Consider the following 12,575-nt stretch of genomic DNA (forward strand, 5'->3'; position numbering starts at 1 on the left):
GAAATACTTCCCTTCCAGCTGAGAATACACACTGATTCTATGATCTCCAGTGATTTAGCAGCGATGGGAAGGCACCCACTTGTATCTCACCAGCTCTGCTAAGGGAGATGAGTTTCCCTTGGAAGCTCCACAGGATCAAGTGCATACTTTGATCCTGGTAGGAGATTCAGCATGTCCTGGAGAGCATGGAGAGCCAACCTCCTCCATCCTCTGCACAGAGAGGCAGAAGGACCCATAACTGACCTGCCTGCTTAGACCCGCCTCTGCCCACTGGCTCCCTGCCTGCCCACAAGACCTCTGAAGTTTGGTGGTCAGGAAAAGCTGCTTCTATGCATTGGCAGTAGAATCCTGAGTGTGGCAAACAGAGATCATTTATCCTGGGAAAACAATATCAACAGTGTGCTGACCTGCACGTGGCACCTGTGCCAGTGCAAATGGCTGTGGAGAAAGGAACAGGGACATGAGACTCTGGAGGCTTTGCTCAGTGCTGGTGTTTGTGGTGCACTGTGATTCACACCAGTTAGGAAAAAGGCCCCACTGGAGTTTGGGGCTTAGCCCATTCCCACCCCAGGTTCCCACTGCAGGCCCTGCTATTGCCTGGCTGAGGGAAGTGCATTTCTTTGCTCTGGGTTAGAATGATGTCTCTAGTACAGCAGCAACATCCCTGACCCTGCAGAGAGCCCATGGCCTGCCCCACATCCCAGAGGAGGACCCAGACACTGAGAGAGCAGCCCACCAGCACCAAAGCCACCCCTGCAGCCACCCATGGGCTGTGCCAGGCGCTTCCCACACCGCCTTTGCACTGCCCTTCTCCCTTGCCATGTGGGATCCCATTTGGCCAGAGGGGGCACTGGGGGGCAGAAGGGACTCTGTGTTTGGTGCTATTTTAAATTAGGCCACTTGCATCTTTTCCCTGAATGTTTTAATGAGAAAGCTTTCCCAGAGAGAGATGATCTTAAAGCAAAAAAATCTAAATGCACACAGTTAAAACAACATGAGCCTTGACTCCATCATGAGCTGCTACCCTTGTGCACAGGACCCAGTGCATTGGGGCCATGGAGCAGTGGAGTTGTGCTGGATGAGAGCCCACAGAGAAGCTGCTGGAGGCTTATCCTTGGAGTCCAAGTGGTTTGAGGATCAGGGACAAGTCTGGGTCGATTCTTTTCCTTGCATTCAGCATGTGGTGGGGAGCTGGCTCAGGTGCATGGAATGGGAAGGAACAGCAAGGCCAGGAGCAGTGTTCAGCAGTTCTTGGCTTGCCTTTCCAGCATCCACTCTCACCCAGTGGGAAAGGGAGTCCTGCAGCTGGTGACAGAGCTGAGCTGGCACATGGTGTGGAGCTTGGCTGCTAAGAAATATGAAGGGGGTTGGAGGAACCAGAGGGGTCTGCCATGGGGACTGCATTCAGCTCACACCTGTTGTTGTCCTCCTGCATCTGGGACACTTCGGTGGAACCTGCCCCAAACCCAGGCACAGCGTGGGCAACAGGCACCACATGGACCTTACTGTGGTGCTTTTTTCTCAAGAGACAGCTGAACACCTTCTTGAAGCCCTTGCGGAAGTGCTTGGAGACGAGGGCGTAGACGATGGGGTTGAGGCAGGAGTTGGCATAGGCCATGCAGTGGGACAGCAGGCGCAGGGCGTAGGTGGCCTGGTTGAAGGGGAAGTCTCCATAGAGGTACCGGAGGATCACCACGTGGTAGGGCAGCCAGCACAGGCAGAAAAGGATGGTTACAATGATCACCATCTTGGTTACCTTCCACTTGGCCTTCCTAGACTCTGATATGTCCTCCAGAGGATCCACTGCTGTCCACAGGTACTTGATGGCCCTGGAGTAGGAGAGGCTGATGACCAGCACAGGGATGATGTAGCCAAAGGCAAAGGTGATGGTGTCCATGACCTTGCGCCTCCACTGCTCCCAGCCAGGCATGCAGATGGAGCTGGAATCCCACTCAATCAGGTCGTAGTAGCTTAGGTAGGGCCCAGCAAAGACCACGGAGAGGCCCCAGATGGCAGCCATGGCTGCGGCTGCCTTGTGTGGGGTGCGCAGCTCCCGGGAGCGCAGCGGGTAGCGGATGGCCAGGTACCTGCGCAGGGCACAAAAGCGACCAGCACTGAGGAGCCAGCCAAGCTCTGCCTGCTCACATACATTCCTGGGACAAAGGGGGTTCATTCATTCTCCTGAAGGTCCCTGAAGGGTAACCCTACATGTTGTGTCACAACACCCTCTCTGACACAGTCCTGGGCAAAGCAGCTTTTCTCTTTCTAGCAAGGATGCATCTCTTCTGGCTGCAGCTGGGCCCCTGCTCCAGATATGGTGATGTGGGATATGTCCCAGAGCTTGGGCACAGAGATGTTGCTGTGGAGATTGGGCAGATATCCACAGCTCAGCAGAATCTGTCCAGCACAAAGAGGTCTGAACTGAAGATTCAAGACCTTGGGTAACTTCCCTGGGTGATGGGTTGCTGCCCACTGAGGATATAATTCCATCCTTCTACAGCTTTCAGTTCAGCCTGGCTGGGGGAAGATTTGCTCACTGGAGCTGTGGCTGCCTCCACTGTGGTACCAGTGGGACCAGGTGGGCCCTTGCCTTTTGGTACTGTCTGCCCCCAGGAAATGGCCAGGTCTGCTCCCCCACCTCCAGGCAGCAGCACAGGGCTGTGATTGATGTGTCAGAAGGAGAAAAAGCGACCTGATGCTTGTGGGTAGGGGATGGAGACGAGCTGTCAGCACTGAGTGCAACTGCAGCAGCCCACCAGCATTCTCAGGAGGATGCTCGTTTGATGTGCTGCAGGACAGCAGAGCAAGTAGGTAAGACATGCAGCTGGTGTGAAGGGTCATAGGTGTGACCAAACCCTTGCTGCTTTCTGTCCTGTCATGCTGAAAGCTGCAGGGCGTTTCCACAGCATCAGTTCATGTCATGCTGAAATGCACTGAGTGCAGGTGTCACCAGAATGGGAGAACACAGGCACTAGCACCTTGCCAAAATGCCCTTTTTCTTGGGATGCTGTCCCCTGTTCTGAGCTGAGGCAGCCTGCACTCATATGAGGGAAAGGAGAGGCTTAGATCATGGGAAATCTTGTGTCTGCCCTCGTGGCAATAGCCAAACTGTAACCCTGGGAATCCCAGAGGAGGGGGTATTTTTACTGGGGACTTTGGATGTGTCCCAGTTCAGCAAGTGGGACCAGTTTATCCCTGTGTGGGTGTGACCAAAGCTGTGCATTCTAAACCCTCTATTCATTTCCCAAGAACTGTTCCCAATGGCCCATTGGCAGCAGCTGCCCAGGGCACAGCTGAGCCCTCAGGCTGGGAGCTGGCTGGGAAAGAAGCCTGGCAGAGGAGCTGGGAGAACTGCCCTGCAGGGACTCCTTGGCACCTCCACACCCACCTGAGGGCTCAGCTCTGCTCAGGGGCCAGCAACGATTCCAAAATCCCCCCTGACTGCCAGAGTCAGATCCCCCAGTGTGGAACTTCCTGCCCTGGGGGAGGCACTGGGGGCTCCCACCTGGGCCTGAGGGGAGAGAATCTTGGGGTTTGGGGACTTGGGAACCACTTGTCGGATCCAGAGGAGGAGCAGAACCCGGACAGGAGGAGCCCACCACTCTCCACCAGACTGTGCCATCATCTGCACCAACAGGTTTTTCACCTCCTTTTCCTTTGGACTTGGAGGAACCACGTGGGGCTCAGCACAGGGGCCACCAAACCCCCCTGTGTTTGTGCCCCAGGGGGCTGGGTTACACTGCTGGGGTTGGGGGTTAAAACCAATTTCTGTTTGTGCCATTGCATTTACTGTAATATTGTTATTAAACTGTAACTCTGATTTATAATCTCTTTCGTGTTGGGTTCTTTTCTCCTGCCTGTTTACCTTTAAACCTACACAGGATGACACCCCCCACCCCAGCCAAGGAATGCTGGCACCTCTGGGATGGTGGGCATCTCTTTGCTGAAGGGACAGGTCACTGTTTGGGTCCAGGTGCTTGTTTCTGCAGGTGGCACCAAGGGGCAGGATGAAGTGAAAGGGAGCTGGAAGAGTGACCCAGCCACACTTTTTCTGCAATTTAACCCATCCCACATATTCCCTGGTACTGAAGTTTCCTTTTGCCTGCAGGGCTGTGGACCCCTCATTGCAGAGGGCCTGTCTTGCCTTGGTACCTTGGAAGCAGGCACAGGGAGTAAGGTGGGCCAAGATGTGTTCCCTATCACAGTCAGGGATGGAGCTTATCCCAGTGGGGACCTCTTCTTCAGCCTGGACCAGCAGTGTGGGCTCAGACAGAAGGGCAGCTGGCACAGTCACCTTACAGAGCCCTTAGGAGCAATGCAGGTGACACCAGTCAGGGCCCAGCACGTCCTGGGTGACCTCCAAGAGAGGACTAAGGCTGTGATGCAGGTGCCTTTCTGTGCAGAGTGCAGAAGGGCTGGGGGCAGGATGGGGACAGGAACTGCTCACTGAGAGGTGTTTTGCTGGGCTGGCAGTCCCTGAGAAACGAGAGGTGTCCATTGCAGGACTGGGGTCTCTCACATGTATTTATGTGGTTCTGCTGTGGTGGCCTCTTGACCTGGCTGCTGCACATGATGCTTTTCTGAAATGGTGGCTCAGGGACAGTTGTTACCCTCTGAGTGGCATCTCTGATGCAGAACTGGTGACTCTCTGTGGGAATCTGGGGCAGAGCAGGGAGCTGAGCTTGGGTCTCAAGTGCTCTAACCACGGGGAGATCTTTCCCACAGAAAGCTTTGCACTTGAGAGGTCTGGAAATGCTCCTTGCAGGTCATTGGGGCAAGGGAGATACAACTGGTCCCCAAACTGCCTTTAGCATGGATGGATACCACTGGAGCTTGAATTATCTGCCTGGTGGTGGTGGGCCATGATCTCCCCAACCCCTCAGCCCACTCAGACTGCCTTCCTTCCCCAGCCCAAGGGCACCTGTAGGTTATTACCTGTCCACAGAGACAGCAGCCAGAGTAAAGCTGCTGGCATACATGGTGAGGTAGATGAAGAAATGGACAGCCTTGCAGATGAAGGAGCCAAAGACCCAACCCTCAAGGGAGTAGATGGTGGCCTGGAAAGGCACGCAGAAGACGATGAAGAAGAAGTCAGCCAGGCTGAGGTTGAGGATGAAGAGGCTGGTGGTGTTGTGGCCCATCTGCCCATTGCGCAGCAGCACTGCCAGCACCAGGCTGTTGCCCACTGTGCCCAGGAGGAAGATGAGGGAGAAGACCACAGGGACAATGACCCTGGCAGGGCTGAACTGGTAATTGTCAGAGGAGTTCCAGTACCCAGCCAAGTTCACAAAGTCCTCGTGCTCTGTCATTCTGTGCCGTGGTGAGATGCAGGAGCCTGTCACAACACAGAGAGAGAGGTGAGACACTGAGGAAACACTGCCTAGCCCTTAGTCTGGCTGCTGGGCCCACTGGCTCACTGTCCTCAGCTCTGTGACCCACCTGGTTTACTGCAGGTTCCTCTGGGCACTGCTGGCCTGGAAGACAGGAAGGCTTGGCTAGGGGCAAGGGATGTCCTGTTCCCCCATTCTGTCCCTGAAATGAATCCACAACCCATGTTCAGATGCTGCCTTGGACTGATGATGCTGCAGGTGAGGTTTAGGGGAGAGAAGAGGACAGCATCTGTCCCCAGCTCCCTCCTCTGTGGGAGAATGGAGACAGGGTCTCTGCTTCCCAGCTGGGCCAGCTGATGGCAGGAGGGGGGTGATGTTCCTTCCACTAGTGGAGCTCCAGCCCTCAAAACAGTGATCTGGACAAGCCAAGATGTTGCTCCCCCAGTACTGACATGCAGAATTCTACCTCTCCCCTGCTCTCAGCTCTTTGGTAGCTGCTCTTAGAATACACTTCCCCCACTACATGGGGAGCTGGAAATGCTTTTAGCAGTGACAGCTCCTGCACAGCTCCAGTGTCGTGCCAGGTGGGCACTTTCTGAGGACAGCTCTAATGGGACCACTCCTCCTTTTGTTTGAGTGACCCACATAAGTATTCTCTTTCTATGTTTCACAGGGCAGCTCTCCCCAGGACTTGGGCTTTTCATATCATTTCCCTGCCCCAAAATAGGCATTTGGATTGCAAGCAGAAGGTGAAGTTGTGTCTAGAAGCCCTTTTTCTCTCACGGGCATGGAAATCTGCATATTTCTGAGTTCTGAAGCTGTGGGAATAGTCCATGCACAGCTTTTCTTGAATAAACACACGGCCTGGGTTCTTCCCAGGCAGTGGGAAGGACCCAGAGAGATAGAGGTATGGGGGCCTGCCAGAGGGTCTGGTGTCAGACATTGTTCCAGGACCTTGGTCCCCTATGCTGCCTAACTCCTCTGGGACCAGGGAGCTTCCCTACATGCAGGGAAGAGCAACTCAGAGTGCCACTGGTGTTTAATTTTTACATCTAGTTGATTGCACTGGCTTAGGCTCTGCTTGGGATTACGTGCCATGCAAGGCTGTGGCACTGAGATCCTTCTCCCCTGAGTCTGAGAGGAGCTGACAGCTCAGCTAGAAACGAGCATCACCCTCTACCCAGGCAGTGTCTGTGTTGCCTGGTAGAGTCTCTGGCTGTTTCACTCTGCATTCCCTCCATCCTTCTCACTCCCAAGCTCACTCTCTTTCTTTCTTCTCTCTAGCAAGGCAGATGAGCTGCTAGTCAAAGCTCAAAGACTCCTCAAAGACTGCTCACAAGAGAATAAAATAATAGGAAATACCTGCACTGCCACTTACAAATCAAGGAAGGCAACACCACAATGAGAGCACCCCTCCTGGGACAAGCTGCAGCACCATCACTTTGGAGTAACAGCACATCTCATGGCCTGGTTGCAGTCCAAATTTGATGTCCCTTGATGTTTAAATTTGATGTTCCTTGATGTTTAAGGGAGTAGTTCATCTTTTACTTGGAAAAACTGTTTTTGTCTGTCAGGGAGCTGTTTCTGTTGTCATTCACCCCTCAGCTCCAAGTTTATTTCTTAAGCCTATAGGAATAGGAGTTCAGGAAGATTTTTGAGTCCTTTCAGGGGACAGCCAGTGGCCAGGAGCAGAGTGCCAGCTAGGATGTGGTGGCAGGAGGGTAGTTCTACCATTGCCACAGCCTTGAGGTTCTCCTTGGTTGCTCATGGCTCATGACCCAGATAGTAAGGGTCATGAAGGCAAAATAGTGCTTCAGTCCCTTTTTACAGATGGGAGTTGAGACAGTGAGTGTGAAGAGGTGGCTTTGTAACCAGCTGATCAGGGAACTCATTGGTGCATCAGAGAAAGAAATCTCTGCTGGGTTAGCTCCGATTCAGCCCCCTGTGCACAGTCTGCCTGCAGACAGGACAGCAATAGAGCAGACATGGAGTGAGAGCAGGGTGACATGCATGAACTGTGACACTGGTGCTGGGACACTGAGATGCTAAGCAAGTCATTCAGAGCATTTGTGGCAGAGTGGAATGTCTTCAGGTCCCTATATGGGATCTTCTTGGGAAGCTGCCACCCCCTCCTCCCCCCCTCCCTCCCCCCCCATGGCTCTGTTGTCCCTTGGAAGCATTTTGCAACATTCTCATACCATTCTGTGAGCAGGTGTAAGTCAATGCTCCCAAGTTTTGCTTCGTTATGAACAGCCTTGAGGAGCAGTGAGAGGCACAACTGCTCTGAGAGGAAGGATGATGCAGACCCTGGGCAGCCACTCTGCCACATCTGCTGCTCGGGGCTACCAAGGGCAAAGGCAATGTGATGAAGTAATAGTTCCAGCCATAAGAACCCAAACAGTGGAAAAGTTGGGATTTTTCTGACTAAGGTTTAGTAGGGAACTGGCCGGGGGAATGGTTCCCGGTATCAGCAGGTGGGGTTGACAAAAAGTCCAACACAGACCCCTGGTTGGGGCAGGCACAGCCAGCTCCTACGGCCGGGGAAGGTCAAGAAGGGCAGGAGGAGGCAGTGTAAGGGACAGAGAGCAGTGTCGCGAGGGACAACAGAAAGAGGGGCACGGGCAGCAGGCAGTGTGCACTCTCTGCTGCAGCGGGAGCTCCCCGGGCTGGCCCTGCTGCTGCCCTGGCTGAGGGTGCCTCTGCTCCCCCTTCGTGCAGCAACGCTGCCTCATTGGCTCTTCAGGGCCCCAGGACAGAGCCCCCGAGCTGCGCTGGGAACCCACACTGCCCACCAGCACCTGCCGGGCAGCCCCTGCCGCGCTGTGCCCAGCCTGGGCTGTGGCGGGCGGCCCGAGCACTGCCCTGTCCCGCGGTGGGCACGGGTGTTGATGCCCTGGGGGACTGCCCGGACCCTGGAGTCGCTGCCCGCGCCGCCCGTCCCGTCCTATCCCGTCCCGTCCCGCCCCCCTGGAGGCAGCGGCTCAGCCTGCGCGGAGTCCCCGGGGCCCCGCTCCGCCCCCGGCCGCATCCTGCGCTGCCACCGCGCCAGTGGGACCCACCTGGTCCCGTCCCGCGCCGCCACTCGCCCTATTGAGGGAGCTCCCGCTGCTCCTGTCGGTCCCCCTTCTGTCCCCGCTACCGCTGCCCCGTCCCGCTGCCGCCCGGGCAGAGCCGGTGCCAGTGCCACTTCTGCCGTCGCTGCCGGTGCCACTGCCCGTGCCGCACGGGCAGAGCCGGTGCCAGTGCCACTTCTGCCCCCGCTGCCCCTGCCGCTGCCGGTGCCCTCCCGGGCAGAGCCAGTGCCGGTTCCCCTTCTGCACACGATGCCGCTGCCGATGCAGCTGCAAGTGCCAGTGCCCGGAGCCGCTGCCGGTGCCGCCCGGGCAGAGTCAGTGCCTGTGCCACTTCTGTCCCCGCTGCCGGTGCGGCTGCCGGTGCCACCCGGGTAGAGCCGGTGCCGGTGTCCCTTCTGTCCCCGGTGCCGCTGCCGGTGCCGCTCGGACAAAGCTGGTGCCAGCAGCGGCTCCGCCCCGGCCCCGCGCCCCCGCTCCAGCACTCGCCTTCACACACACACACGCGTGAACATCTGCACCCCCCAACACCCGCCCCCCGCCCGCAGATCGCGCCCAGCAGGCACCACTGCCCCCAGAGCATCCCCGAGCTCACACTCAGGGCATCCTCCGGCACGCACAGCCTCTGGAGCGCCGACACCGAGCACAGCCTGGTGCGCACACACCTCCTGGCACACCTGCACATCCCTCAGCACCAGCCACCGTTTCCCTGGCCCCCACACTCGGGAGGGCTCCAGGGGTTCCTGGGGAGCGGAGGGGCAGCTGGAGCCTCCTGGCAGGTCCCCTCCGGCGGGATCGGGGCACTGAGAAGAGGCTGAGTGGCTCTCAGATAACCCAGAGAGGCACCAGCTCCTCGGGGACACACACACACACACGTATTTCAGCTCCCGAGCAACCACAGGGGTTCGGCAGGGCTGCCCCCAGCCCCTCTCCTGAGGGGCATCCTCATGGCTCTTCCCTTCCCTCCTCCCCTTTGGCCGCTGTGTTGTGCTGCTCCAGCACCCAACGGGATGGTATCCCTGGAGAAGGGGATGCGTGGTCTGTGCAGCACGAGGTATGGCAGGACCCCCCGGCCCCGGACAGGTAGGATGGAGGACTGTACCCAGCAGTGAGCCCCAGGCGGAGCGGGAGGCTGAGTGCGTGGGCCGCCAGGGGTGGTGGAAGTGCAGCTAACCAGCCCTCACACGGAGAGCCCGCATCAGCCCTGCCTCAGCTGGCGGCGACTCAGCAGCGAGAGGGCTCCGTGCAGCGCCTGGCCAGGGTCAGGACTGGGCACTGTGCAGGGCGGGGGCAGAGGGACATGGAGGTCCCATACAGAGCACCCCGTACTGGAGTCATCACTGGTGGTCCAGAATGCAAAATATTCCCCCACTCTCCTTTGGAGTATGGGAGAGGGACGTGCTGATGACAAGATGCAGCGTCACCTTCTGGCTGCAGTGACTGTCCCCTTGGGTCGCGGCACCCCAGGGTCAGCAGCTGGGCTCGGGGGATGGGCTGGACGCCTCGTTCCAGCTGGGCTGGTGGGTGCAGGCTGCTGGGGCGGTGCTGGCCAGCTGTGAGCTTGGCACATGGGATCTCCCTGGGCTGGATTTTCCCTGTTCCCCAGGGCACTGCCAGCTTGCTCCCTGCCCGCAGTAGGCACTGCGGAGCTCCACGGCTCACATCACCACCCTGTGTCCGTTCGTGGGTGTTACGAGTGCAGAGCTGTGCCTGACTGGTGTGGTGGCTGGGACAGACTGGCCTTGGCCAGTGAGGGGCTGCTGCCCTACTGACTGGGATCCCTGACGAAGCCTGTGAGCTCTGCAGAACTTGCCCTCCCCGAGCCGGCAGGGCTAAAGCTCTGGATGAAACCTCCTCCATGCCCAGCTCTGTGCTGTCGGACACATTTGCTCAGGGCCCTGGGCAGGGACTTGGCACACTTGCTGCCCACCATAGACCCTCAAGGGCAGCCCCAGCCTCATCTCCTGGGCACTGCTGCTGTGTCTGCCTGGAGCCCTGTCCTGCCTCTTGCCTCTGCTCCCTTCTGCTCTCCTGCTGCCTGGGTGCTCAGCCCCTGCAGGGAGGCACCTTCTGCTGGTGCCTGTCAGGGTGGCAGGGAGGGCAGGGTGCCAGTTGCCTGGTGGAGTGGGTAAGACGGGGATGATCCCCAGGACATGGTGTGCAGTTCTGGAAATGCTCCAGAGCAGCCCCAGGGCTTGGTCCAGTTCTCTGCTCATCTCCTACATTCCCCTATCCTGCTACTCATCCTTTCTCCATCTCACAGTCTCTCTATCCTTTTTCCTGCTCCTTATCCCTCTTTTTTTCTCTCTCTCTCTCTGTTTGGCTTTCCATCCCTATCTTCATCAGACCAGCATATAAAACCGGCTCTGTATGTGTACAGGACAAGAGGGCACAGCTTAAGCTCTGCCAGGGGAGGTTTAGGTTGGATATCAGGAAGAAATTCTTTGCAGAGAGAGTGCTCAGGCATTGGAATGGGCTGCCCAGGGAGGGGGTGGATCCTCCAACCCTGGAGATTTTTAAGGTGAGACTGGACGTGGCACTGAGTGCCATGATCTGGTAATCAAAGTGGGGTTGGATAAAGGGTTGGACTTGATCTCAGAGGTCTCTTCCAACCCAACTGATTCTATGATTCTATATGAAATTGTACTATTGTGTACACTTTTGCAGAGTGTACAAATTGTACCTTGTATAATGTAAAAAAGTGTACATTGTGTGTGGTCACCTTCTCATGGATCAAGGAGAATGTTTTCCTCACCTCAAATCTTTTATGCTTGAGCATATCTGAACTGGGCTCTAAAATTTCTTAGTGTCATGGAGTAAAATAACATTGTCCTTCCTATAATTCATGTTCTTTTGGTGCAGTGTGAGCCTTGGCTGATATCACACACTTAGATAACATTCTTAATTATGTGGAAACAACTCAGTGGGGCTGCATGTGGCTCTGGAAGCAATGGAAGACTTTATGCTAATACCAGAGATTAATCATAATGCTTTAAAAAAATTAAAATACATGAAGATTGCATTGGAACTGCCACACGAAAAAGGGGGTGGGATTCACCTGACCCTGAGAGAGGGGAGATTTTCTTGACCCACAGAGATTTATTTGTCTGTTAGTGCCCCAGGGAAAACAAAACCATTTTTGTCTGATCAGTCTGTGAGTTGTCCTCTTTGTGGGGGGAACCCAACAGATTCACAGGATCGGGGTAATTTGATTGCCCTTCTTGTGAAGGGGGTGCCAACAGCATAAGGGAAACCCTCAGTGGGTCTTCCAGTGTGTTATTCCACTGCTGACAAACTGTCAGCACCTTGTAAAGGACTCAAACAGTTTAGGGAATGAGTCTCTATTAATACAACTTGTGAGAGGTTAATAAGGCTCGTGGGTCACTGGTGAGTGTCTGACTGAAAAACATGTTTAAAGTCATCTAATAATACTATAAACAAGCACAAGCACAAACTCAAATACAAAACAATCTGCCAATATACTATTGAGCAAAACACAAGCTCTAGTCCTGCAAACAACACTCAGCATACACAGAATAAGTTTCTTACCCTACAGACATCCCCATATGGGGGAGAAAAGACAGGTTAGGCCAGTCGGCTGATCTCAGCAGTTGGGGTGGAATCTTCCTCCCATTTTCCCCCATTTTCCACTTACTTTTTAATTATTTCTTTGGATTTAGGAGGAGCTTGAGTGACTCCAGCCATAAGTGCTTAACTGGGTAGTTATCCTTGGCATCTGTCTAACTGGGTGGGCAGATACAGCACAGTGTACAAGTGTACAAAGTGTCCCCACGTTCCCCTCCCTGCAGGATGCTTGTGGGGAGGCCACAGCACCTCCACATCACTCCCCTCTCCGTGTCATCCCCCACAACAGGTGCTTAGCAGTGTTTTAGGGAACTTCCATAGGGCATTGTGACCATGTTCCATCCAGGAAGCAGCAGCTGAGTCTGCCCTGTAATTCTTGTTCTCCTTTAACTTTTAACCCTATCCATTATTCCACACCATCTCCACCTGCCCAGTGGCTCCTGGATAAGCCCTTGTAGGGGTGGGAATTGCTGTTGGAGCTGGGTCTGAGCCCACAGCTTTTCCTTCCAGGAGGGAAACCCGAGCTTTTTATATCAGCTAAAACTGCATCATTAACCAGCACCTGCAGGAGTACCCACTCCAGCTCTGC

General features: G+C 55.6%; 1 protein-coding gene across 1 annotated transcript; it reads right to left on the reverse strand.

Annotated features, from left to right (window-relative positions):
* Nucleotides 1-237: 237 nt before the first annotated feature.
* LOC139679670 (galanin receptor 2b-like) lies at nucleotides 238-5,505 on the reverse strand. The gene is made up of 3 exons (XM_071571631.1): nucleotides 5,440-5,505; nucleotides 4,936-5,335; nucleotides 238-2,087 (listed from the first exon to the last, which is right to left on the reverse strand). Exons 2-3 carry the CDS (start codon nucleotides 5,307-5,309, stop codon nucleotides 1,349-1,351), a joined length of 1,113 nt encoding a protein of 370 aa, XP_071427732.1. The 5' UTR covers nucleotides 5,310-5,335; nucleotides 5,440-5,505; the 3' UTR covers nucleotides 238-1,348.
* Nucleotides 5,506-12,575: the final 7,070 nt, after the last annotated feature.

This window comes from Pithys albifrons, chromosome 16 (assembly GCF_047495875.1).
Source record: "Pithys albifrons albifrons isolate INPA30051 chromosome 16, PitAlb_v1, whole genome shotgun sequence".
Taxonomy (NCBI): domain Eukaryota; kingdom Metazoa; phylum Chordata; class Aves; order Passeriformes; family Thamnophilidae; genus Pithys; species Pithys albifrons.

Bases quoted from the DNA above. Each gene is read 5' to 3' on its own strand.
- LOC139679670 (XM_071571631.1), bottom strand. From the start codon at position 5,309: ATGACAGAGCACGAGGACTTTGTGAACTTGGCTGGGTACTGGAACTCC. The intron at 2,088-4,935 runs GTAATAACCTAC...TGCCCTGCGCAG, and splicing joins GCTGCTGTCTCTGTGGACAG to GTACCTGGCCATCCGCTACC.